The 26,276-nt window shown below is 37.6% G+C and overlaps 1 protein-coding gene across 1 annotated transcript; it reads right to left on the reverse strand.

Moving 5' to 3' along the window:
• Positions 1 to 2,005: 2,005 nt before the first annotated feature.
• LOC114252741 (uncharacterized) lies at positions 2,006 to 24,985 on the reverse strand. The gene is made up of 2 exons (XM_028187354.2): positions 24,847 to 24,985; positions 2,006 to 3,159 (listed from the first exon to the last, which is right to left on the reverse strand). The coding sequence occupies exons 1-2, from the start codon at positions 24,850 to 24,852 to the stop codon at positions 2,185 to 2,187; spliced, it is 981 nt and encodes a 326-aa protein (XP_028043155.2). The 5' UTR covers positions 24,853 to 24,985; the 3' UTR covers positions 2,006 to 2,184.
• Positions 24,986 to 26,276: the final 1,291 nt, after the last annotated feature.

A 26,276-nucleotide genomic window follows, 5' to 3' on the forward strand; every position in this document is an offset into this window, starting at 1 on the left:
TGGATTACAAAGTTCTTCTCCATATCAGTGAGACAAAAGTTAAAGGTTGCTTGTCCCAGCATTGTTTGTTGTTGGATTGAATAATAAATTTCTAAAGGATTAGTAGACTTATAAAAGAATCATCATTTCAAAGTTTGCCTTCACACAAATTGAAGATGTATGCAGAAAAGATTTAGTAACATTTCGATTTAGATTAGAACGTTGTATTAGCTATAAGGCTGAGTGAGTGCTAATCTAGCTACCAGACTTTGAGGCAGTGTAAAGGCATTCCTTTACATAAAAAAAAGCTTAAAAGACACTTCCTCATGATTTCTATGGAATTGTCCTTTATCCTTATAATACAAAGAAGTATGTAATTTCCTTATGAAACCACAACATCATTATAAATACGAAATTGTTTTCAATTTGGTATGGGAATTCCAATGAAGTCCAGCTAGCCAGTAAACCAGTCTGTTCGAGTAATGACTAAGTAATTAGCAATAGCTAATATTTCTTCCCTTTTATTGATTATAAAATAGCAGAATTAAAATCAAAGATGATGCCGTCTTCTCCGTTTCGTCATTCGCGCAGCCCGCCGCCATAGGAGAGTTCATCCACAGTGTCCTTCAAACTAAGTTTGAGGAGAGTCTGTCGCTGGTATTGTTGACGTCCAGGAACGTCGGTGACCACTGATCATTATATAGATTGTATCCTCGTCTTTCCATAAGTTATATAAAAAAGTATAAAGTGCCCGGTTTTACCTTAGGGGTAACAAGGCTTAGAATCCTGCAAGTAAGTGTCAGAAGTCGTGACCTAAACGATAAGGCGCCCGGTGCATTCGTATCGAGCGATGCGACTGTGCCGGTGTTGGAATGCCTCAGGCAGAGTTTACTGGTGGTAAGGCATCTTGTAAACCTGCATGGGTAGGTATCACCACTGCCTATTTCTGTCTTGAAGCAATAATGCGTTTCGTTTTGAAGGGTGGGGCAGCCGTTGTACTGTAAAACCTGAGGCTTAGAACTCATGTCTCAAGGTAGCTGACAGCTTCAACATGGTTGATGTTTATAGGCTCTGGTTACCACTTAACACCAGGTGTTTTGTGAGCTTGTATATCTATAGAAGAAATAAAAAAATAAAAAAGTTAAACTAATATTTGAGGCCGTCAGCGCAAAAGCGGCCTAAGCTTACCATAGTTAGTGTGGACGCAATTAGTTATATTTTAAATAAATTATAATATATGTATGTAACATAATAATATAAGCTTGAACATGAAAAATTGTGGTTTAGGCCACTTTTGCGCTGATGGCCTCATTTCCTATTCACAAATTACACTTCGTCGTGTAATTTGTGAAAGTGTTCGCAAAAAATATAATTTGCGTAGTAATTACTGGTGTCTTGTGGGTCCTCACGGGTAGGTACCACTACCCTGCCTTTTTCTGTCACGAAGTAGTAATGGGTTCCAATTTGAAAGGCTGGGACAGCCGTTATTCTATAAAACTCAGCCTAAGAGCTCGTGTCTGAAAGTGAGCATTACGTACGTATGTATTCTGGAGTAGATTAGGTACCTACATATGTTTCTGGACTCTGGGTGTGCCGTGAGGTCGTTAGCCCGTTTAAGTAATAAAAAAGTAAATATTTACCTAATACCTGCACACGGAACGACCTTCAAATTTGGGATTACTTCTCATTTCCTCAGGTTAAGTGACACAAGTTAAAAAATTTCATTGAAATAAATACAATATCCCTCGAGTTTAATAAATGTTATACGGTATATGGTTGTGAATAAAATACGCAGAATTTTATAGACATTATTAAGTACAAGGTGGTTAGCTGCAATTACATCGTGGCGTTTAGGAGTTTCGTTAGATAGGTACTATACAGCAGCAGGTGGTTCGTATATGGTTAGTAACAAAAGGTCGTGAACTTGTTTCTATACTCGTGATGGTGTGATCGCAGCGAGACAACTACATATAAACACTAATATCTATGCATGTAGCTGGAAACATAAAACAGGTAAAAAAAACTATTTGAAAAATTTTGTAACATTTAATCCGTAATAAATATCTTTCACGAACATCGTCGAACTTAAACTTAATTTTATTCTATAAAATCACTCTGGACGAATGCGTCTGACTGACGAATCCGACCTATTTCGAACACATACACAGATATACAAATTAACAGCAATAGAATAAAAATTCTCAATTATTTAGCTCTTAGGTCTACTGTTTCGAAACCAGATTCCACGGTCGATATTTTAGCCGGCACTAGATCTGGAGGCGTTTCTCTAGACAACGAGGCGCGTTTGTGTCTCGGAGGAGGCAGGGGTGCAGGTGGAAGCGACTTTGACTTCAAAAGATTCTTGATTCTCATTCCGCCTCTGTAGTAATACAGGTAAATAGCCGCGAGCACTGCAATCGAAATGAGCAGTGTCGTGATCGCAATGACAGCACCGTACCAGGCGGTTCCGCTGGACTCCTCCGGCGTCGGCACTGTCGGCCGTCTTCCAGGAGGCACGTAGGTCGGTCTGGGCTTCCTGGTGGTTGTACTAAAGCGCTCACCTATCGCTATGTCCGCACAAGCCCTGAACTCCTCTTGTGGTCCACACCCGACCGATTCTGTTCCGTTTTCGCACTTACCCCAGTTATTTCCGGCAATGTACCTCCATTGCATTACGCAATGAGAGCATTCCAGTCCTTCAGGCAGCTGATACTTCATTTCGTAAACTTTATTTCCGTCTCTCGGATAGAATTTAGTGCTGTCTTTTCCGTCCATTTTGAGAACGTATTTGTCTAAGCATTCTTGCGTTGTAGATTTTGGTTCTTCGCAAACTCTGAACTCAAAGAATCCATTGTGACTGGCCGTTAATTCTACTTTTATTGTTATTGTTGTTTTGGGTGCATATTTACGTACGATTATACCTTTTCCGAATCTCCCTCCCAGCTCGTGAGCTCTAGGTGCACTAGCATCCCATGGGTCTCCGCAAACGCCGCATTTCCCGTCGTTTTTATTCCATTGTCTTGAGAATCCACCGCAGAAGAGTTCGTGATCGTTGTAATTATGTGGCGTGTCAAATCCGAACCTCCATGCCGACGCTCGGGAGGGAGGTTCTATGAGGCGGCCGTGACCACTAGCTCTTCCCCATGACAATGCTATTACCACCAGCCAGCACCATAAAATCTGAAACGAAGAGAAAATAGTTATACAAAATTGTTCATATTAATCGAATGTTTTAAAGGAGCTATATAAACAACTTTTTTAACAACTAGAAGAGCAGATGATACTACTAGACGTATCAGAAGGTAATGAGAGTTAACTAAAATGCAAATAAAGTGAGTAATGCTTTGGGTAATTACTTCAGTGATTTAATAAAAATAAAATTGCAACGTCACTTTTTTAAGGGGCCCCAGCCAATAACTTTGCCATGGAGCTCAGATGGTATAGTTTTTTTTTTTATGATTGAGATATTACTGGTGGCCCCGAGGCCTTTCCAGTTTCACCAGGGCAGGTGGGTGGGCAAGGCCTCAGCCAGGAGGGGTGGGATTGCTAAGAGCTACCCGAGCGCCTGCAAAGGAGACCTAACAACCCAAGAGTAGTTGCTTCGCAAATAAATCTACTACTGGATCGGAATCGCGACCCATTGAAAACATCCGGCGTGAAACTCAGCGGGCTGATATATAAGTTAGGTTACACTTCGAACTCTTTGTCGAGTTCGACGAGCAAGGGTTATTGGATTTGATGGATCCGTGATGACGTGTCTAGGGCGTCGACGGTGACTGGCTTCTGCGTGATCAGGATTCGGGGAGTAGTCTGCGGCGGCAACGATAAGACGATTATCATGATGCATAGCCTTATCGAAGTACCGTTCCGACACTGACTTCATGTGTTTCCGGACAAATTCGAGGCCAAGGTCGTCGTGTAGGTCAACGTTCGTCACGTTCCACGGAGTTCCGACGGCTAACCTGTAAAAGCGGGATTGTAGGGATTTGCGAGCGAACACCACTCGCGTAAGTCATGACGGGCCTTGTAAGTTACAATAATAAAATACAAGTTTTGTAAACTGTCACCTTCCTCCGAAGGGAAATTTTACTCCGCTTTCAGATTATGGGGTAGAGCAGTGTTTCCCAGCCTTTTTTGTGCTATGCCCCACTGTAACATTTCTAAATTTTTTATGCCCCTCATACATAAGTTTTAACATAAAAAATTCATTTGTTCACATCAGAAACATAAATGATAGGTTTTAGGGAGAAATCACTATGAAATTGTTACCAAAATACAGTAAGTAATATTTCAAAACATAATAAAAAACTGAAATTCAAATTCAAAATAATTTTAATACAGATTTTATATATTAATTTAGTGCGATTGCCCCCCTTAATTATCAAATTGCCCCCTTGTGGGGCGTGGACCCCACGGGAAAAACCGGGGTAGAGTCGGCCGAGAATAAACGCGGCATGGTCGGGGACTGATTTTATATGCGGGCGGAATGTCATGGATGCATTCAGGGTGACTCCCAATTACTTGACCTTCCTGGCCCAGGGTATAGGTTGGCGGAAGAGGGCGATCGGGGGTGTGGTACCTATAGCTACTTAAGTACTAGGTACATACGCCATTGAGTCAGGGTCATGTTTTATTTTATTCAAACGTCTTCAGAGTTCTTGAGATGCTTTATGGACTCTACTTACAATATCATAATAAGAGATCATAGAGTGAATCTTTCTATCTAACATCTAGCAGTAGGTTCACGAGGTTGCATTTAATGACACTAGATGGCGCTATTTAGCTTTCATCGCTGTTTTAAATGATTCACACTACGGCCTCAGACTGGTTGCAATATATCATAACATAAACAACGGCTGGTTTGATTATTACTACTATTTTGATTTTAAGCACTCGTTATGAGCAGTGTTCTTAACACTGTCAACAGCTACTATAGTGTTATTCAAGCGACCTATTGAATGTAGGGGTGTCGAATTCAAGGCTGGGCATTGGTTCTTTTGATCGATTATTCCAGTCATCTGCAAAACGTAAGCTTTCCCTTTCAGTTTACCGGTATCAGTTTTATGTATATGTAATGTAATTCAAAATTATAGGTACCAAGTACAAGTACCTACTAATAAAGTTTTAGACTTTTTTATTCCGCTTTTTACAGAGTTCCGAATTTAAATTATATAATAGCGGAACGACTTTTCATAAATTGATTATCTTATTATCTCGTTACAAAAATATATAATATAATTTAACCATCTCTGTTCAAAGCGGGTCAGTTTCGTAATGAATTTGTTACTTTTCATGCTTAAATATTATAACAATGGCAGTGTTTATTTACAAAAATATTATAATAATGAGAATTTTTGTCTATGATAGTTGATGGATATCAGTGAAGTGTGAACCCGAAGTGAATTAACATAATTATTGGGATTCAGTTTAATATTACGAGAGTTTTTATCGCATTACCTTGTTAGCAATGATATTTTTTTATGGCGTGCAATTAATTTTGACGTTCTCAAATGCAAATATCTATATTAGATTTTTGTTCTGTTAATGTTCCTTACAGAGAACTATGAAAATTAAATGACAACTGTGCAACGAAATTTAAATATAACACATATCTATAAAGTCACAGATACCAAATCAGTTCCCTCTTTGTTTATTTTGTCACTAACGTTATAAAATAGTACACTATATTTTAATGACTATATCATTATTATATTTGAAAGCGTTATGTAGTTGTGATTCGTGGCTTATTTAAAAGAATCATGCACGCAATGGTTATCCGCGCATTGATATAATAAATGCAGTTAACTTTGTACTAAAATACTTAAACAGAGATTAGTTAGAACAGTCAGTCGGGATAACGTTATTGATTCCCGACAAAATACGCGACACGGTATCATAATTAAAACATGCATGTTATTCGAAATGAAGAAACCCGATCGCATATTTATTTTAACTAGAGGCCCCGCAGTAGTCGAAATTCGACTATAATGCATTGGAATTGTAAGTTTGTACACTATTATGATTGTATTTTATACTTCTACTATCACAAATTTCGCCAAGACTACACTATAAAAAATATTAGCAAAGACAAACAATATTTAATCTATTCTCAATTTGACAACAAACGTCAAGAACAAAAGTTTGACAATCAATAGTATGCATGCGTGTGTGCGTCAAATATATGGTATGTAGTGTGTGTAATGTTTTCTTTATTGATTTAATGTATCTTTTATGCATTATTTTTAAAAAAAAATTAGCATTGTGCACTTCTTCTCTACATTCTCTATAAGTGTAGAAAATTTCATACTCCTCCGCGCAATTTTCGTAAAAAGGGATACAAAGTTTTTGCTTCACGTATTAATATATAGATTTATCTGTGCTTAATAAATAAATAAATACATTTAAAAGTTTGGTAATTCCACGTTCCGACTAACGCAGTTTCACACGGTTTTACAAAAATAACTGAAAGAAAAAAAAAAACGCAAAGAAAACAACATCTACTAACTGTTATGTGTTACAAAACGTTAATACCTAATTAAAGAAGAAAATCCCACGTACGGGTATCAAGAGAACAAACAAGTTTTGCTGAGAAAGTAATGCAACGCTTCTTGCAATGTACTCATAAGGCTTTACGTTTAAAGATTACATGATCAAAAGCATTGGCGGTGATGATATTTCTAGATAAGAAAATATATATATCATGGAGGGTAGAAGTAAGGAGCACTATATCAGTTTATTAAAAAGTCTCTCCTGAAAGGGCGCCATTTAAGATGGCGCCATCAGTGGCAGATTTACCCTAAGGCCTAACAGGCCCGGGCCTAGGGAGACCAGACTTAGTGGCGGCCCTAATCGTGTCAAAAAACTTATTTAAACGTATGGCGGGCGGACTGCATTGCATGGTGCAATCTATACCGCATTTTTTTTTTAATTCCGGAATCTATTTAGGAAGAAGTTGGCAATAGAGTAATTTCATTATGTAGTCTATATGGTGGATGCTGAGAACGGAGCGGCTGATGGCTTGGGGCCTAGGGCGGCCGAGACTGCAAATCCGCCACTGGGCGCCATAGTAGCAAGTGGAAAGATTTAAAAAACAGCGCCACAAATTACCACACTTCACTTAAATCCAGCACACTTTAGACTGTTTAAAACTGCTATATTCATATAATTTCCACTTCCCACACTAGCGCTATTTCGGTGAGTCTTCCAAACAATAAATTGTTTTTTACAGGTGGACACTTTATCAACTTTTCCCCTATACAAGATTGTGCTACTTACCTCTATCCTCCATAGCATAGCCTATCTGAAATAAGGAGGTTACCCAATTTTACGCTGGAACGTGATTGGAATAATAAGACACGTGTTTGAAGTTTCAATTGTATTACTTAACAGCTATCTCACCCTTCAAAGCGAATCGCAGGTTTGTTTTGCGACAGAAATAGGCAGCACGATGGTAACCTATAAGTTCAAGTTCAGAAAACCTATCACCATTAAATTAAAACAGCTCATAGATTCGTGTACTAAAAATCTAACTTAATCTAACGTAATGTTATCCACGGGCCTTGAAAATCTTTAAAAAAAAACATATATCTGCTATTATATGCTAATATCATATTGAATAACGCTGTTACGGACCGGATAATTTCCATCACGGACATTGAAACTAGCAACTTTCTCTATACTAGTTTCACTCAGTGAGCAATGAACGCCAGCGGAGAAAGATTATTATTATAATAATAATTCCCGGTGTAAGTTTAATACTGTATAGAAAGCAAAAGGATACAGTAACAATACACGATTAAGATGTGATTGCAGTAACGAAAGCAACTCTGAAGGAAGTCATCACGGCCTGAGAAGCTTAGCCTAAGATCCAGATCATTGTTCAAGGTGTTCAATGCGAGTTTTTTAACGTTCTCGATAGCGTAAAAGTTACCTCTAATTTGTATGCAGTTGGAACAGCGCCCCTAGCGGCAAACGTTCTTACTCTATACAAAGTTGGAGTATTATATTCGTTCTTTTTAATATTATTTTATTGAATTCTTCTGTGTATGTAGTGGAAAATTTGGAAGTCGTCACGGCCTGAATGCTGAATGATGTGATTGCTCGTCCACCCATATAAGCAATAAAAAAAAAATCAAACGTTTGCTTTCAATATTAATTAAAAATATGTTAATTGACCACAAAATTATTACCACAAAATTGAGATCAATGAAGAATAACAGACGGCTGTTGAAGAGAACAATGTCGGAGAGCGGACTTATTTCGCACGGTCCTAAAAGTTTCACGTACAGCGTAATTGTAATTACCAACACGCAACGTTTATGACTTCTTAAGTGCATGAAGTAAAAAGTTCGAAACGGCTCAAAAAAAAATCGATTCTATTATAATATACTCCCATTCGTTTGTTACTGCTTTCCAAAAAGTTGTTCATTTAACGCACTTAATGTAGATACTTATACCGGTCACTCACATTCGCACGAATACGCAAACCCGCAAGTATAGGACGACATTTGCAAATGATTATGCAAAGTTTTCGCTGCATTCGCGGTTTTCCAAGCTGTGTCGGTTTTTTAATGGACATCAAAGCGCGCGAACCTCGATCATTTGTGTAGTCTCCCACACATTCGTGTGACCAGTTGCGCCTACGATTGCGAAGGTAACGGACGTATCGCCATTTTCATAGTTCGTAACATCTACTGTGTAGCGTACCTTCATCATGGATTGGAACAACACCAAGGTGATGGAGTTCATTGAACTCCTGCAAAATGAATCGACCATGTACCGAACCCATTTGCACAGCCACTAAGATTGCGAATGAATGTTTGACAGCCCTTCACGTGCACGCGAACATTCGTACAATGTACGAATATTTGCGCGCATGTGAGTGGCCGGCATTAGACACTGCTTCTAGTTTAAACGAAGCGTTGAAATAAGTGCTACCTTTTTTTTTCTGGCCGCGGTCCGAACCTTCTACGAGGCCAGGCGTGCGTGGTATGTGGGACCGGTCCGCGACTGCGAGACCGCGGGCCCAAAGGAGTTTTCAGGGCCCTACCCACTAAACGACTCCCCTGCACTCTTCGCCCAAGCGTCCGATCCCCTCCGAGGTCAGAAGATGGATGAGGTAAGGAGGTTACCGTGGTCAACATTACAAGATGCCACAGCTCACGGCAGCCCGTCAGGCCGCCCAGACGGTGCCGCTGGTGTCCCGGAATACCCCGCTGGACCAGAACCAGCTTGCCGGGTCGGGACGCGATACACCGCCAACCGGTTGCTCTATTACTCCTTGGCAGCCCGTTGGAGTGCTGGTAGCGCGCCGCGCGGCCTCTATCCCCTCAGGTCGCCCCGTGACCTTCACCGGGGGAAATAAGTGCTACTGGGATAATGATTGTTTTTCAATCGTGGCGTCTAGGTAAAATTACTTTTCCCGAAAACGATATTTTAAACGACCATTTCTATTCTATCCATTTTGTTAACGGTCCTTGAATAAGCAGTCAACTGCATGTCACAGATTATAAAATACTAGCTGACTCGGCAGACTTCGTCGTGCCTCAATCGATAAATAAAATACCTAAACTTTTGTATCAAATAAACTTAAAACAAACAAAAGGAATCCGTCCGACATCAAAGGTAAAACAAAATTGTTATTTTTATTTAATTCAGTGTTTTTTCATATATTTATCTATAATAGGTGCGCCCCTGAGCTGACGCCTGCGCTAACGCGTTTGTATCGTCTTTCTTATTGCGCTAACAGGGTTCCGTCTTCATGGAAGACCGCCCACGTCCACCCTATCCCCAAGAAGGGTGACCGGTCGGACCCATCGAGCTATAGGCCTATCGCGATAACTTCCTTGCTTTCCAAGGTGATGGAGCGAATAATTAATATACAACTCCTGAAGTATCTGGAGGATCGCCAGCTGATCAGTGACCGACAGTACGGCTTCCGTCACGGTCGCTCAGCTGGCGATCTTCTTGTATACCTTACTCACAGGTGGGCTGAAGCCTTGGAGAGCAAGGGCGAGGCTCTTGCTGTGAGCCTTGATATCGCGAAGGCCTTCGACAGGGTCTGGCATAGGGCACTTCTGTCGAAGCTACCATCTTACGGAATCCCCGAGGGTCTCTGCAAGTGGATCGCTAGCTTTTTGGATGGGCGGAGCGTCACGGTCGTTGTAGACGGTGACTGCTCTGATACCATGACCATTAACGCTGGCGTTCCACAAGATTCGGTGCTCTCCCCCACGCTTTTCATCCTGTATATCAATGACATGCTGTCTATTGATGGCATGCATTGCTATGCGGATGACAGCACGGGGGATGCGCGATATATCGGCCATCAGAGTCTCTCTCGGAGCGTGGTGCAAGAGAGACGATCAAAACTTGTGTCTGAAGTGTAGAACTCTCTGGGGCGAGTCTCCAAATGGGGTGAATTGAACTTGGTTCAATTCAACCCGTTAAAGACACAAGTTTGCGCGTTCACTGCCAAGAAGGACCCCTTTGTCATGGCGCCGCAATTCCAAGGAGTATCCCTGCAACCTTCCAAGAGTATCGGGATACTTGGGGTCGACATTTCGAGCGACGTCCAGTTTCGGAGTCATTTGGAAGGCAAAGCCAAGTTGGCGTCCAAAATGCTGGGAATCCTCAACAGAGCGAAGCGGTACTTCACGCCTGGACAAAGGCTTTTGCTTTATAAAGCACAAGTCCGGCCTCGCGTGGAGTACTGCTCCCATCTCTGGGCCGGGGCTCCCAAATACCAGCTTCTTCAATTTGACTCCCTACAGAAGAGGGCCGTTCGGATTGTCGATAATCCCATTCTCTCGGATCGTTTGGAACCTCTGGGTCTGCGGAGGGACTTCGGTTCCCTCTGTATTTTGTACCGTATGTTCCATGGGGAGTGCTCTGAGGAATTATTCGAGATGATACCGGCATCTCGTTTTTACCGCCGCACCGCCCGCCACCGGAGTAGAGTTCATCCATACTACCTGGAGCCACTGCGGTCATCCACAGTGCGCTTCCAGAGATCTTTTTTGCCACGCACCATCCGGCTATGGAATGAGCTCCCCTCCACGGTGTTTCCCGAGCGCTATGACATGTCCTTCTTCAAACGAGGCTTATGGAGAGTATTAAGCGGTAGGCAGCGGCTTGGCTCTGCCCCTGGCATTGCTGAAGTCCATGAGCGACGGTAACCACTCACCATCAGGTGGGCCGTATGCTCGTCTGCCTACAAGGGCAACAAAAAAAAAAAAATACTTTTAAACCTTCTCTGGACTTCTACAATAAATTCAAGACCAAAATTAGCCAATTCGGTCCAGCCGTTCTCGAGTTTTAGCGAGACTAACGAACAGCAATTCATTTTTATATACATATTATATAGATAAAATATTATGCTTAAACACAAAGTTAATCGTGAGCGTTTTAATGAGTTATTACGAGTTTCATACTTTATTGTGGACTATACCTAACTCTATTTCTATTTATAATCGAAAGTAAAAAATATATCGAGGGGTCAAAGGCTATTGGGTTTAAGTAACAACTTTGCAACTTTACAGGAGAGCCATTTAAAGTTTAAAATTTGAAAAAAATATAATAACAAAAAATCATCTTCGGTTATTTGAATGGAGTAATCTCAATGGATGTTCAATTAAAAACATCGAACTGTTGATGCTAATACTAAATAAAACTTTAATCTATACTAATATTATAAAGAGGAAAGATTTGTTTGTTTGTTTGTTTGTTTCGAATAGGCTCCAAAACTACTGGACCGATTTGAAAAATTATTTTTCCATTAGAAGCCGACATTGTCCCTGATGAACATAGGCTACTTTTTTTAATTTTTTTTTAATTTTTTTTTTTTGGTTTCATATTTGTTTTAATGTTTCCGAAGCGAAGCGAGGGCGGGTCGCTAGTTACAAAGATAAATGTCGCGTAATTAGCGAAATGTTGCTTAAACCATGTAACCTTTCAACCCTCGATATATTTTTACCAGTCGCATAGACAGTTCAAGTTTTGTTTCTTCTTTTCTTTGTCAAGATCTGTCTGGAATAGAAGAGTGCTTGATGAACTTACGACTACTCTATTATACTTACAAACGAGGTCGTTGACCTATAGGCGTTGCTTCATATATTATGACAAATAACCAATAATAAATAGCAAACGACTCAAAATTATAGTCCTATGTATTGGTTCAGTTGTTGTTGCAAAATTTGCAAGTATACATTCATTTGGACACACTGTAGTTGCGACAAACAGGGCAGTTGTCGTATAATGTTTGATGTCAGAAACGTGACGACATTGTACTGAAAAGGCTTTAAACGCATTTAGTATGGAATTCGTTCGTACATTATTAAACTTTAGTTACGAGGTCGTCCATTTATTTTCATGTTTGTTAACAGTTCTAAATATTAATTATATTATATTAAGTATTATTCAATAGTATCTTAAACAATATTATATAATTTAAATTAAATATTATTCGTCTACCCGGCTAATTCTCTTCTTTTTTCAGTATGGCAATTGTTTTTTGCAATTCCATTTTTGCCAGTATCAAGTTATAAATAAATATTCTGCTGCCTATATAACAAAATATGTGGAGCGAAAAGAGGTGACGTTCACTTATTTGAGACAGTATGTATCTAATCAACTGTGATGAAATAAAATGAAACGAGATGGGATGAGATGAAGTAGAGTTTGAGCAAAATGGTGGTTATTTACTAAGATTTATGTGATTTTTTCAAAAAGTCTGTCCAATTATTATTAAATAATTAAATAAATCGGATCAAATCTTGCACGATCATCCGGCCCCAATTCAGAATTCCCTGTTTTATGGGTATCACAGACTGACATACATACGTATATACGTTTTTTAAATAAATACATATATGTACATACATAATATAGATAATAAGCACCCAGACAAAGAGCAAACAAACCTGTTGATAACACGTTTTGCCGACGTGGGAATCGAACATCCGACCCCCGGTGCCTCCATCAGGAGAGCTTAATACTGAACCACGAGTCAATCATTAGTAATGTTATTTAGGCTATTAATAGAGCGGTAATATTAACCTATCTTATTTTCCAGATAGCTGAGTATAGATACTATTATTAAAATTTAGTCTTTCACATATTATCATACTGTTATTGAAATAATGAAATAGGAAGTATTATTATAATTAGCGATCATTTTAGAAATATTTGAGAAGCCAGGAAATGTGAGGCCACAGGAAACCGGTGCATTCATATCTCGGTCTTTCATATGTATAGTAATGCATTATTCGGTCAGATTTAAGGAACGTACTTAGGTTTACAATTGAGAGTCAAATGTTGAAGTTTATGATTGACGATACACTAGCGACTATTTTAATACCTACGTTAACATATAGACCTATGCTGTCGCGGACCTTTTTTTTAGATCTTTTAAAGGGAAACAATTCTGTCATTCATTATTTTACCGAAGCTTTAACCTTTTCTGCAGCGCACGCAACGGAAGTTCTCAAAAGGGAAAAATACCCCGATTTTGAAGCATTTTTATTGGTCTTAGCGTGATGTTGTATAGCCTATAGCCTTCCTCGATAAATAGGCTATCTAAAACTGAAAGAATTTTTCAAATCGGACCAATAGTTCCTAAGGTTAGCGCGTTCAAACAAACAAACTCTTCAGCTTTATAATATTACTAGCTGTACCCGTCCGCTTCGCTGGGCATTTAAAATTAATATTATTATTTCTCACCTTCACAAAGATTCTCAAAATTAACGCCCCCGCAACTGGTGTAGGGAGTCCAACACTCATATAAATATTAGCCTATCCATTAAGTACATGTATTTTCTACATGGATACCAAGTTTCAAGTCAATCGGATGCATGGTTCAGTAGTTATAACGGAACATCCGCAAAAACGACTATATTAGTATAGATAATAAATAATAATAATAAGTATAGATAATAATCTTAAAACAATATTTGTTACAAACTTAATCCGTATCTGTCATCAATACACGCGTCACATGATAAGTATTCACGTGAAAACGATCGCGTTCGTGAATTGAATCGTAAAAGAAAGTGAAATCTATTAAATTATGCAACGGGATATTCCTTAGCAGTTATTGGATTGTTATTTTTATGGTAATTACTAGCTGACCCGGCAGACTTCGTAGTGCCACAATCGATAAATAAAAGACACAAACTTTTGTATAAAATAAACTTAAAACAAACAAAAGGAATCCGTCCGACGGGAGACACATCAAAGGAAAAACAAAATTGTTATTTTTATTTAATTCCGAGCATTTTCATATTGATCTACCTTATAAACCTTCCCTTAAAATACTTCGCGGAATCTACCACAGGATAGGAATCGCGAGCACTGACAAGCTCTGACGAGAAACCCAGTGGGCATGGGCATATTGCAAACAATTTGTCTTTATACAGTAGGAGGCGTCTTGTCACATGAAATTTTAAAATTAGATTTGTAGTATTTTCTACTCCAATTGGTACAGCCGAATTTTAATGTCTGATAGACAAATTTATTGTAAGATGAATATTTTCATATATTTTTGTCCCAGTCTAGACAAGAAATGTTTTCTCCGAGCGGTACAACTAATGTAGAGTAATATAAATATGGTAGAGAACATTATTGAAGATTGCTTCAAACGATTTTGCCAAAGTAAATTCAACAGAAATACCTCTGAGTCAAGAGTTACATTTCAAACTTATCAGTCTCACTACAAAGGTTTTTTTGTAACGAAATTGCGATTGACCCGCAAATCCCAAGTACGAATCTGTTGAAATAACTGTTTTGAATTTAGATATGTTTGGGACTGGAAAAAGGATCAGTTTTAGGACTCACTCAGTAGCTCGTTGATGCACTATTCAATTTTCTCACTGGCGAGAGTTATATGTGCTGATTGATCAACAAATCACAATTTTATTTTTTTGCACCGGCCGGCGGCCCCATGTTTTAGTTTTTTTTTTACACACTTCGCGCCATTTTCATACGCGCGTAGTTTTTCTTGTAGTGTCAACAGATGGCGTGGATAGGGGATTGAGGCAGGAATAAGGAAAGGGAAGTCCCAACAATAACTAATAGAATTGAAACATGAGCTTAATGACATTTCGTAACAATTAGAGCTTATTCATTCTGAGCAACTGTCCTAATTGTATCTATCACTTAAGTGTAACTAACGATTGCTTTCACTAAAGCCTTTGTTGAGTTTATTATCATTGAATCATTGAATCTGATTTTTTTATATTACGTAAGTACTGTAGGTAGGTTATATCAAATTACAATAAACAAAAACAAAATAGTTAAACGATTTCTATCATATTTTATGACTCTCCTCCTCATCTTCGCGTCATATTCCTCAATGCGGACTGCTGAGGGTCGTGAATACCCTTCTGTATTCATCACTTTCTCTCGAACGATTTTATGATAAATTGTTTAATTATTTTGTTAAAAAACTTAATCAAAAAAACGGCCATTTTGGGTACCACCCAAATGTCTCCATGTAAATATTTTATGTACATGTTACATATTATTTAGTACTTTAATATAATTTATTGTTCTTTGAATCTCATGCGAGATGCCTCTACATGCAGTTTTAGGAAGTATAATTTATTTTCGCATTATATAAATATAAAAGTGGATATTTAGATGCTAGAAAGTGAATGGTAAATTATGTAAGCATTAACGCGTATGAGAATTTTTAAGTAAAAATATACTTAACTAAACTAATCTCACGCAACAAATAAGTGTATTCTATTAATAATGATCATGATGGACATCATAATGATTTCAATTAGTTTTCAGTGTAGTATAATTGTAGATATTCTCGTCGGGTAACGGAAGTGTAGTAGCAGTAATGTGTTCATAAATCAGTAAACCTGAAACTGAATTTTATGCAAGTTACCTACCGCCTAGAACCAATACGTTCATCCACAGTGCGCTTCCAGAGATCTTTTTTCCACGTACCATCCGGCTTTGGAATGAGCTCCCGTCCACGGTGTTTCCCGAGCGCTATGACATGTCCTTCTTCAAGCGAGGCTTGTGGTGAGTACTTAACGGTAGGCAGCAGGTTGGTTCTGCCCCTAGCATTGCTGACGTCCATAGGCGACGGTAACCATTCACCGTCAGTTGGGCTGTATGCTCGTCTGCCTACGAGGGCAATAAAAATATAAAAAAGTTGAAGGAATAACATAAGAACTCTTTATAATTATGCTTTAGTATTTCTTTCAACTGAATCGTAATGAATTTTTTTAAAAGTGCATTTTACGGGTTTTACCGCTTGCATACACGTGCGTAGGTAAATAAGAGTAAGTCAGTACGTTTCATGTTTGCCTTTGCCGCTCTCACCGTTCCGCGGGAAAAGAGGAAAGTTCGTTTTTTTTTAATTCAATTTATTAACAAAATATTGTAAATTTTCTAGCAATGCTTTGTTTTTTTTTAGAGAAGAGTGAGGTATGTAAGCCTCACGTAATAAGCATAGATGAATAATTACCGCATAAAGTGTTCTTATTTGCTCAAATTGTTTTTTGTTTATTGTTTTATACGGGCAAACGGGTCTTCCCGTGCTCAGCCAATATCTACTCCAAAGAAATCAACCATAATACAAAGGCTACCACCTAGAGACAACTGCTTCTAGGCACAAACCCAGCAACTAGGTACGTTGCATAAATCAGTGGTACAACAACAAATATGAAGCCGTTACAAAGACGCACAACGCATATATTAACGTTTCGGTAAGGTCAGGCGGACACTTCCTAACGCGTGAGCAGCATCCTATGTCTGAAGTTTCTACATCCCATTGTTTGCGTTGTCCAGGTATCTGGTAGCCATTGTTCATTCACGACCGTTTCCCGTCATTGACCTCAGTAAGCTTTCACTTTTATAGGTTAAGAACTTTTGACTGTCGAAAATTGTCGAATTTCGTGAATTTGTCATTATAAATATTTGTTTTGTAAGTATCGTAATAATGTTCTTATTAGGTATATTGTCCGCACTAAAAGTATGATAATTACAAATTGTTTACGTCACACTCGTGTCGTCACAGATTTGTCTTAGTGCCTGGAAAATAGACTATCACAGATGTATAATAGACTATCGAAGTCGTCGTGGCCTAAGAGATAAAACGTCCGGTGCATTCGTGTTGAGCGATGCACCTGTGTTCGAATCCCAGGCGGGTACCAATTTTTCTAATGAATTACGTACTCAACAAATGTTCACGATTGACTTCCACGGTGAAGGAATAGCATCTTGTAATAAAAATGAAACCCGCAAAATTATAATTTGCGTAATTACTGGTAGTAGGACCTCTTGTGAGTCCGCTCGGATGGGTACCACCACCCTGCATATTTCTGCCGTGAAGCAGTAATGTGTTTCGGTTTGAAGGGTGGCGTAGCCGTTGTAACTATACTTGAGACTTTAGAAGTTATATCTCAAGGTGGGTGGCGCATTTACGTCGTAGATGTCTATGGGCTCCAGTAATTACTTAACACCAGGTGTGAGCTCGTCCACCCAACTAAGCAATAAAAAAAATGTATTTTATTTCTATTTGGCCATATTTAACAACAAAATGGCAGCCTTTCTGGCGGCTACACGAGAGCGAAGTTGTGAAAATGTTTAATTTTTTAGTTTAAACTCTCTGTAGGTTTAAACTTTTAATTATAGCGTCTATGAGTGTTGGAAAATGAAACAAAGTCGCTGGACGTGGCATCTCGGGTTCCTCCAAAAACTCCACTAAAGTTTTATTAAATTCTCACTGAAGCGCTCATTTAATTTTATTCCTATCACAGTTTCAAAAAAAACAATTTTATCTTTTTTCACTCCCTTTTTCATGATGAAGATTTGAACAATACAGCACTGGCAATAATGTTTTTTTTTTATATTATTTATTAGAGCCATACAACTATTAGGTGAAGTCGGCTAGCAATAATGCTTCGTAGGGAGACAATTGCTATACTAAAAAAAAAACAGAACAACAGCTTTGACAGAAAGCTATTGACAAAGATCACAAATTACAGGTGAATGAAGTTAGCCCCTCAAAAAATTTTTTTTTCCTATTTTATATTTATTTTCTATTAATTAGTTTGTTCATCATTTGTTCATTTTTGTTCACTGTTAATAATTGTATGTTCTGCATTTATTTATTTAAAAAAAATATTTAAAAATATACCTACAAGTTAGCCCCTCTAAGGCAATTTTTAATATTTTTTCATCCTTAATGACTCGTAAATATTCATTTTCGATTGTTCTTATACAAAATACGTTTGTTCTCTTTCGAAATTACTCGTTTTTTGTTTAATTTACTATTTTTATTAGTTGAATAAATGTATGCAAAATATGTGTACTGCGCATGCGTCAACTATAATGCCTAAACTTTCTACGCGGTTTTAATCGTGAAAAAAAAAACAAATATAAATCCTGAAGGAGCAATTAATTGGTATACAGTTTAATTAAAAAAATTAAAAAATAAATAAATGAAATAATGTGCATTGGCGTTAAGTTAGACCAAATACATTTTTTCCATCCTCCTACTTATTTGGATATATATTTGGATATATTATTCCTAAATTCCTCCTTCAGGATTTATATATTTTTTTTTTCACGATTAAAACCGCGTAGAAAGTTTAGGCATTATACTTGACGCATGCGCAGTACACATATTTTGCATACATTTATTCAACTAATAAAAATAGTAAATTAAACAAAAAACGAGTAATTTCGAAAGAGAACAAACGTGTTTTGTATAAGAACAATCGAAAATGAATATTTACGAGTCATTAAGGATGAAAAAATATTAAAAATTGCATTAGAGGGGCTAACTTGCAGGTATATTTTTAAATTTTTTTTTAAATAAATAAATGCAGAACAAACAATTATTAACAGTGAACAATCATGAACAAATGATGAACAAACGAATTAATAGAAAATAAGTATAAAATAGGAAAAAAAAATTTTTTTGAGGGGCTAACTTCATTCACCTACAAATTACGGTGATCATTAAACCACAATAGTAATGTATGAAATGATATTATGCAATAGTTACCTACTACAATACAACATTTCATTATTTTACTTGTGTGAAAAAAATATATCGATAAAATCTTTCTGGACTGAAAAATGTGGCATAAAATCGCACATTACATTTCCGTTTGCATTGTTTTTTTTTCTTTCTGCATCATGACTTTTTCGGTTATTGTGTAATCCTAAAAACATTCACACAACATTAGATAATGCGGCGTTTTAATTCGGCAGCGTTTTTCATTTGATTTTATTGGATGAAAACGCCCAGTGTGAACGACCTCACGGCTCTCCTGGTGGCATAGTAGGTAGAGGTAAGGAAGATCATCTTGTATATGGGTCAAGTTAAAACAGTTGTCACCTGTAAACAGCAAGTTATTGTTGGAAGATTCACTGAAATAGCGCTAGTGTAGACAATGGAAATTACATGAACACTTTTAAACAGTGTGAAGTGTGTTGGATTGAAAATTTTAATATTTTTCGAGACTTGTCTAGTTAAAAATATGCAGTATTTAAAATCTCAATTATTTATTTTTATTACTATTTACGTAGGAAGTGCTTCTTTCCTTCTTAACTGAATATCCTACTCTATTAAATTATGGCGCTAATTTAAAATCTTTCCACATGCTACTATGGCGCCATCAGAATTGGCTCTGTTTCAGCGGACACTTTTTAATAAACTGAGATGGTGCTCCTCACTTCTATCCTCCATAGCCTGGTGCTCACGGAGCCTTAAATGTGAATGCCAATACTAATTTTGGCTCATGAGGTTTTATGTAGTTTGGTTGTGGAGTTTTATTACACGATGTTTCTGCTTCATCATGACCATTTGTTGGGGAAGTATTGCATTAGAACAATAATTGGCACGCGGGCACAGTCGTGTCGGGTGTCCGATCGTCCGAAGTCCCATAGACAACGTCCAGTGAGTTTCACGCCGAATCGTTTCAGTGAGTCACTCTTCCGATCCGGTAATAGATTCTGCGAAGCACTGATTTTGCTAGGGCTAACCGCCCATCGGAACATAGCTGTAGTTAGGCTACCAGCGAATAAGTAGGGAATTTTTTTAAAGAAAAATTAAGAAAACTTAAAATTTAGAATTAAAATAATAACAAACACTGTGTAAGATCGTATAAGATTCTTATTGTATTGATTGATTATCTTGAATTAATATATAATATTGGGCATTCAGCCCACAGACGTTCACTGCTAGACTTAGGCCTCCCCAAACCTCGCCACAACGATCAGTCCAGCGCTGCTTGCATCCAGCGGATCCCCGTGGACATCTGTGGGCTGATAAAATAGAATTCCAAACATTAGGTCTTTCATAATGCTGCTAATGAAAAAAGTTCACGAATGCTTGCATCACACTTTACAGGACAAATTCAAATTATTTGCAACAACAAAAGAATAGTATAAATATATGTATCTTACGTCTCAAGTCACGACCGTACTATGCCGATTGCCGGCCTTCGTTTTGTTGTCGTAACACCCGCGAACAACTGACGACAGCGACGAAACGTGATCGGGTCGTTTCTTATCGCAATTGTTACCTAGTTGCTTCAGAATTGTTTATTTTGAATTTCATGTGCTCAAAGAATTTGCAGTAAAATTGTAAATAAAATTGATTAAAGGCGATAGTTATGTAGGATCTCATTTAGCTGGATTCTTGTCGTGGTTATCTAAAATTTGCTTTCAGCATTTAGGTTCGGTCGGAAAACGCGTTGATCTGTTTTCCGTAACGTGTCTAAAGTTTAATAAAAAATAAAAAATTTAATACATTAAATTTCTCAAAAAGAATTTATCAGTTTAATCATTTACCTTTAGGATTCTTGCTTTCGAGGGTTTAAAAAAACCCATTATATTTCATAATTAAACGCCAAACATAAGCCTACCTAGTATGAGTTCAAGAAGTTACCGGCAAACGCAAATGGCGAGGTCTAAGCACAGAAAGGAGTGAGATTCTTTTTCTCTATACGCCTCGAATGCATTAACGTAAATGACGGTTTTTACGCACCGGAACTTCAGCGGAAGTGGTTACATCTAACTAACAAGAGTTGGCGCCGTCTAACTTTCATATCAATAGCTACTTACGTTCTTGAGATTGAAATAAAACACGTTAAAGATTCAAAATTAATTGGCACCACGGTCGCGGTCGGTATTGTCTGATTTTCCTTCTTCTTTTTCTCCACCTTATCCCACTAGGTGGGGTCGGCACAGCAAATTTTTCTCTTCCATTCTCTTCTATCAGCCGTCATCTCTCACTCAACTCTCTCTCATATCGTCATTCACACACTCCATCCATGTCTTCTTCGGTCGATCTCTTCCCCCTCTACCTTGCACTACAATTTCCATACATCTTCTAGTCACATGCATCTTCTCTCTACGTATCACACACATGTCCATACCACGCTAATCGTCCGCTCTCTAATTGTCTGATTTTCCGACGATATTTATTCTATTGCGTTATTCTTTGAGACGTCGACAAAGGGCTTCCATTGAGCCACTGAAATTTTCTCCATAGATCGACGGTCCGAATGCTTGGAACTTATGCATATTGCAAACTTACCTTAACTAATATCATTAGAGCGATTAGGGTATCTGTCAAATATCTTTTGATCTATGATAGCTACCACTACCCTATTCTGATATTGGGTCAGTGTCGTTACGAATAGAATAAATACGCGCGAAAACCTGATGTTTGGGCAATCAGCCCGAAAATAAATTCTTAATCATAAATCATTTACCGTAATGTAAACAATATTGCAATGTTACGTTTAAAACAAGATTTATCAATGCATGCGGTGTACCTACTTAATTCTAGTTTAATCCACACTCAAACATTAACGTTATAATAAAATTTGCAACGACTTTTTCTAACGTTACCGCGTTGTTACTGGTGACGCTTGAGCGGGCGCGCAGAATTCACTTCCTATTGTTATTTTATTAGCTGAATTAAAAAAAAAAAAGTGTTACGTTCGATGTTCAGCTGTCTCGAATACTGTACCGGGTGTAGTGATTTTCATATATTGATTACAGTCGATATTATGTAAAAAAAAAGAAATTTAAAACTAGCCGAAGCCGGCCCGCTTGGCTGGTCAACCCTGATTCGCGTTTGAATCCGATCCACAACAGAACTTCATTGGATCACTCGCTAGGCCCATCTGAGGATGAACTAAAAATTTAATCTGTCTAGCCGTTTTGGAGTCTATAAAGAACATACGCACAAGCAACGAATTTTATATACATACTTAAGTAGATGATGCATTTATATTTTGTTACTGAATGCGAATGTTAAGTATGTTGAATCGTGTATAGATTACTTCAATCTTAAGTTTCGCACGGCAACGAGGAAACTGACTGGATGGACTAAGCAAAGAATATGATCAGGATTGTAACGATATTGTCAGGAGAGTAACATAAGCCTTTAACCCCAAAAATGTCGCATACAAGTTTTCGGAAAGGCTCTTGACTTTTGTCAAACATTCGTACTTGTTCTTATCATATTATTATATTTATAATAACCGGTCATCGTCCTCGTCGAATTCGTCGATTACGACGAAGAGTTCGACACAGACATAGCCCAATCTGAGCTTCTCGCCGGATCTTCTCAGTGGGTCGCGATTCCGATCCGGTGGTAGATTCTGTGAAGCACTGCTCTTACTAGGGCTGGTATTAGCAAATTCTCTCAGGTTGAGCCCGTGAGCTCATTTACCCTTCCGGGCGTATCTGGAATGGTCTCTTAGGCTACCAACGAACAGGTAGGGGAAAAAATTATAGTACTCTATTTATGTAGGCCATAAATTAGAACGATAGCGTTACAATTGTAAATTACGTAGTGTAAGCAAGCAGCGGTACTCTATTGGGAATTCGGCCTCATGTCTCACGTTAGGTGTTGGGCGGCATTCACTTTGCGATGTCTATGAACTCCGGTAATCCCTTAGCCCCAGGTAACTTTGTTAGTTCATCTAAATTTAGATTAGCCTAGCCTTATTAACACTGTCTGCAAAACATTCGAAACTTCTCGAATTAAAACACATACAAATAGTTGGATTCAATGAATTTATTACAGTCCTACAGTATTATTCACGATTTTTTCCGACTAAAGACGACCCTGCCTGCAGAATCAGTGCCTTTGCAAGACACGTCATAACTTTGAACCAATTGAGTCATCGCCCGGAAATCTGTACAATAACATAGGTTCATGTATTTGATATGAAAATATCATAAAGGTGGTTTTTTTTGGTATTAGTTAGCGAACTCATCGTGAGTATTGTTGAGTACCGTGAACTGGTGACTTTATTCATACTACTTACAAGAAATTGCATTGCAAAAAACATCCGTAGTGGCGAAAATAACTCTATATAGTTTAATTTAGACGCCTGATGAAGAAAGTAACGAAATAATTTTTTTTTTTTTTTGTAATTATTGTTTATGTTTATTCTTCGTAAGATTTTAACGTAGACAAATAGTAAAACCGGTTTCCGATCGCGTAATTTCGAACGTGTGAAAGTAGATTTGCGAGCTGAGCGGGAAAAGTATTTTTTTTCTTTTATCGAAATTCACATTAAAAACATATAAGTATTTACTTTATGTACTTAAGCGAAAAGTGTTGTGTTTTTAGATATCCGTTTTAATACCATATTACACGCTTTATTCAGTTTTATTCGCGGAATAAACCGAGTGCTCAAACTACATCTCAAACGTTAAACATTTTTGCGTGTTATTATTAATAGATTTTCATTTTTACCAATACACCTAAAAGGCGAAATGGCCACACACTTTCTTTTTTGTCATCAAAGTATTTATAAAGGCGAATGTTATTAAGGTAAGCTCGTTTTGAAAATTTCTTCAATTTGTTCAAATTTGTAAATTTTTCGTTGACAGCTGACAGAAGAGATGACTTATTTTGTTTTTAATTAAGCTAAAGTATGTTTGACAGCAATACTGTAGGTATTGAGACTCCTGTTGAGTTAATGTTCTTACTAAATCGCTGTTATAGCTAGGACTTATGTTGTTTAATTCCTATAAAAGTGAAAAAGTGAAGATGAAATCTTCCAGTAAGTTTTTTTTCCTGGATTGTGAACCGGATTTAAAGGGTGGCATACACAATATAACTGAGCTTTCGTTGTGATGCTTATGTGCTCAGGTAATCAACTCACATCTATGGATATAGCTCATAGTCCTCGTAGAGCTCATAGTCAAGCTCTACGAGGACTATGAGCTATTTCATCTATTTACGCATTCAGGGAATAAAAAATACGTCTCTACTATGTGCAAATTACTTTATTAGCATAAAATAATATAATTAAGCATATATGCACGATATAATGCTTCTCGAAAAGATGATTAATATCCAATTATCTATTATTATTAGAGGTATTTAGATAAATACTTTATAGGTAAATTATCCATAGTTAATAATTTTTCAAAAAGCTTAAGCTTTTTTAATAAACTCTTTGTTATTGTTAGCATAAAATTAACAATGGCAAACACAAGTTATTGGCTTTGAAAATGTCAGCCTACTTTTATCACACACGTTATAATTACAAACGTAGTTTTCTTTTCTGGTTTTCTCAATCCGTGAAAGTTGAAAAGAATGAGATTTGTTTAGACAAAGGAATGAAACCTGCAACGCCTTGACTTGTTGTTGCTAGTCGTGTGAAAGTTGAGAACTTGTCAACCTAAGCCTACATAAGGAAATGAACTAACATTTTCAATTATTATTTAGGGTGGCATTAATATTTTAGTAAGTAAGAATATTTGATTTACGAGTAATTTGACGGAGAAAATATATGAGTTGTTTTAATATTGCCAATTTCAGCAATAAACTAACAGACAAGTATAAAGTGAGAATTATCAACTTACATTCATTTTCACTATCACACTTCCCGTATATTAGGTATTTCAATTTCTACTTTCGTTCTATGAAAAAAAAACACAGTTCACAGATTATTTCTATGGAGTTTAGTGTGTATTAATTTAAAAAAGTTTTCCCGGAACGAACCGGTTCCTGTTGTCACTTTTGTTTTTTTTATAAGGGCAACGACACGTAGTGTTGAATTGTCGGCGCGCTCGCGACTGTGAGTGAAGCGGGGCGCGCTGCATTAAAATTTTACTTTCTCAAACGGCCGCGATTTTAACCACTTCATTGGTTGTGATACGCGCCAGTCTCGCGGAAGGGTTGGTCAGTCCTCACGACTAATTACTTCAAACCATTAAATTTATATTAACCTGAATTATGGTTCTATTAGATAACAACAGCTGCTCTATAACATAGATAACAACAGTCTTGCTGTGTTCTATTTTGTTTACAATAAAAAGTGTGGTCAGGCGCTACTGCCTTCAACTCCACATCCCCAAAAAGTTGCCTTATTTTTATGTTAAGAACCAGGGATTACTGATGCTTGAAGGCTTTTCATTTTTTTTTCATTAAATTTATCATTTTATTTTATTGTTTCATTTATTTTTATTAATTTTATTAAATGGTTGTTTAGTATTTTTGTTTCAGATGGTATATGCGCAATACGCGTCTTTGCAACGCAAGTTGATTTTTTCAGATTCAGTTCAGATAGATGGTATATGCGCAATACGCGTCTTTGCAACGCAAGTTGATTTTTGACGCTTCATATTGAGGGTTTACTAAATAACGACACAAAGACTATAAGTAATAATGTAAGCGCTTGATTGTTTTAAAAAATATGCAATATTAAGTGGTTATCCATTATTTTTTTCCTCTACTTATTCACTGGTAGCCTAAGGCGCTATTCCAGCTGCGCCCGGATGGGTAGGTGAGCTTACGGGCTCAACCTGAGAGAATTTGCTAACACTAGCCCTAGTAAAAAAAGCAGTGATTCGCAGAATCTAGCAATAGTTCAGTTATCTAAGTTTGTAGACATTATAATGTGCTTGCTACTATAACCGGCTCGAAAATATCTAGTGTGCTTGGTGCGAGTTTTCTAACGTTCTCGATAGCGTAAAAGTTAACTCAAATTTGTATGACGTTGGAACGTTGGCCTACGTTTGCTGCTAGGGGCGCTCTTCAAAATGCGTACAAACAGTTAACTTTTACGCTATCGAGAACGTTAAAAAAGTCGCACTTAGCACACTGAGTACATAACCGAAAAAACATCTACAAAAATTTTATGTTAAAAGGAGCTTCTTAGTCGAACGCTCTTGTCAGAGTGGTCATGTTTGCGCTGACGATGTACAGACGTATTTGTTCTCATGCTCCCTAGGATTGCCCTCCTGGCGATGCGCTTCCAGATCTGGCTGTTTGAAGCGTTGTGAGTACATTG

This window comes from Bombyx mandarina, chromosome 16, assembly GCF_030267445.1.
Source record: "Bombyx mandarina strain Sakado chromosome 16, ASM3026744v2".
In the NCBI taxonomy this organism is placed as follows: Eukaryota; Metazoa; Arthropoda; class Insecta; order Lepidoptera; family Bombycidae; genus Bombyx; species Bombyx mandarina.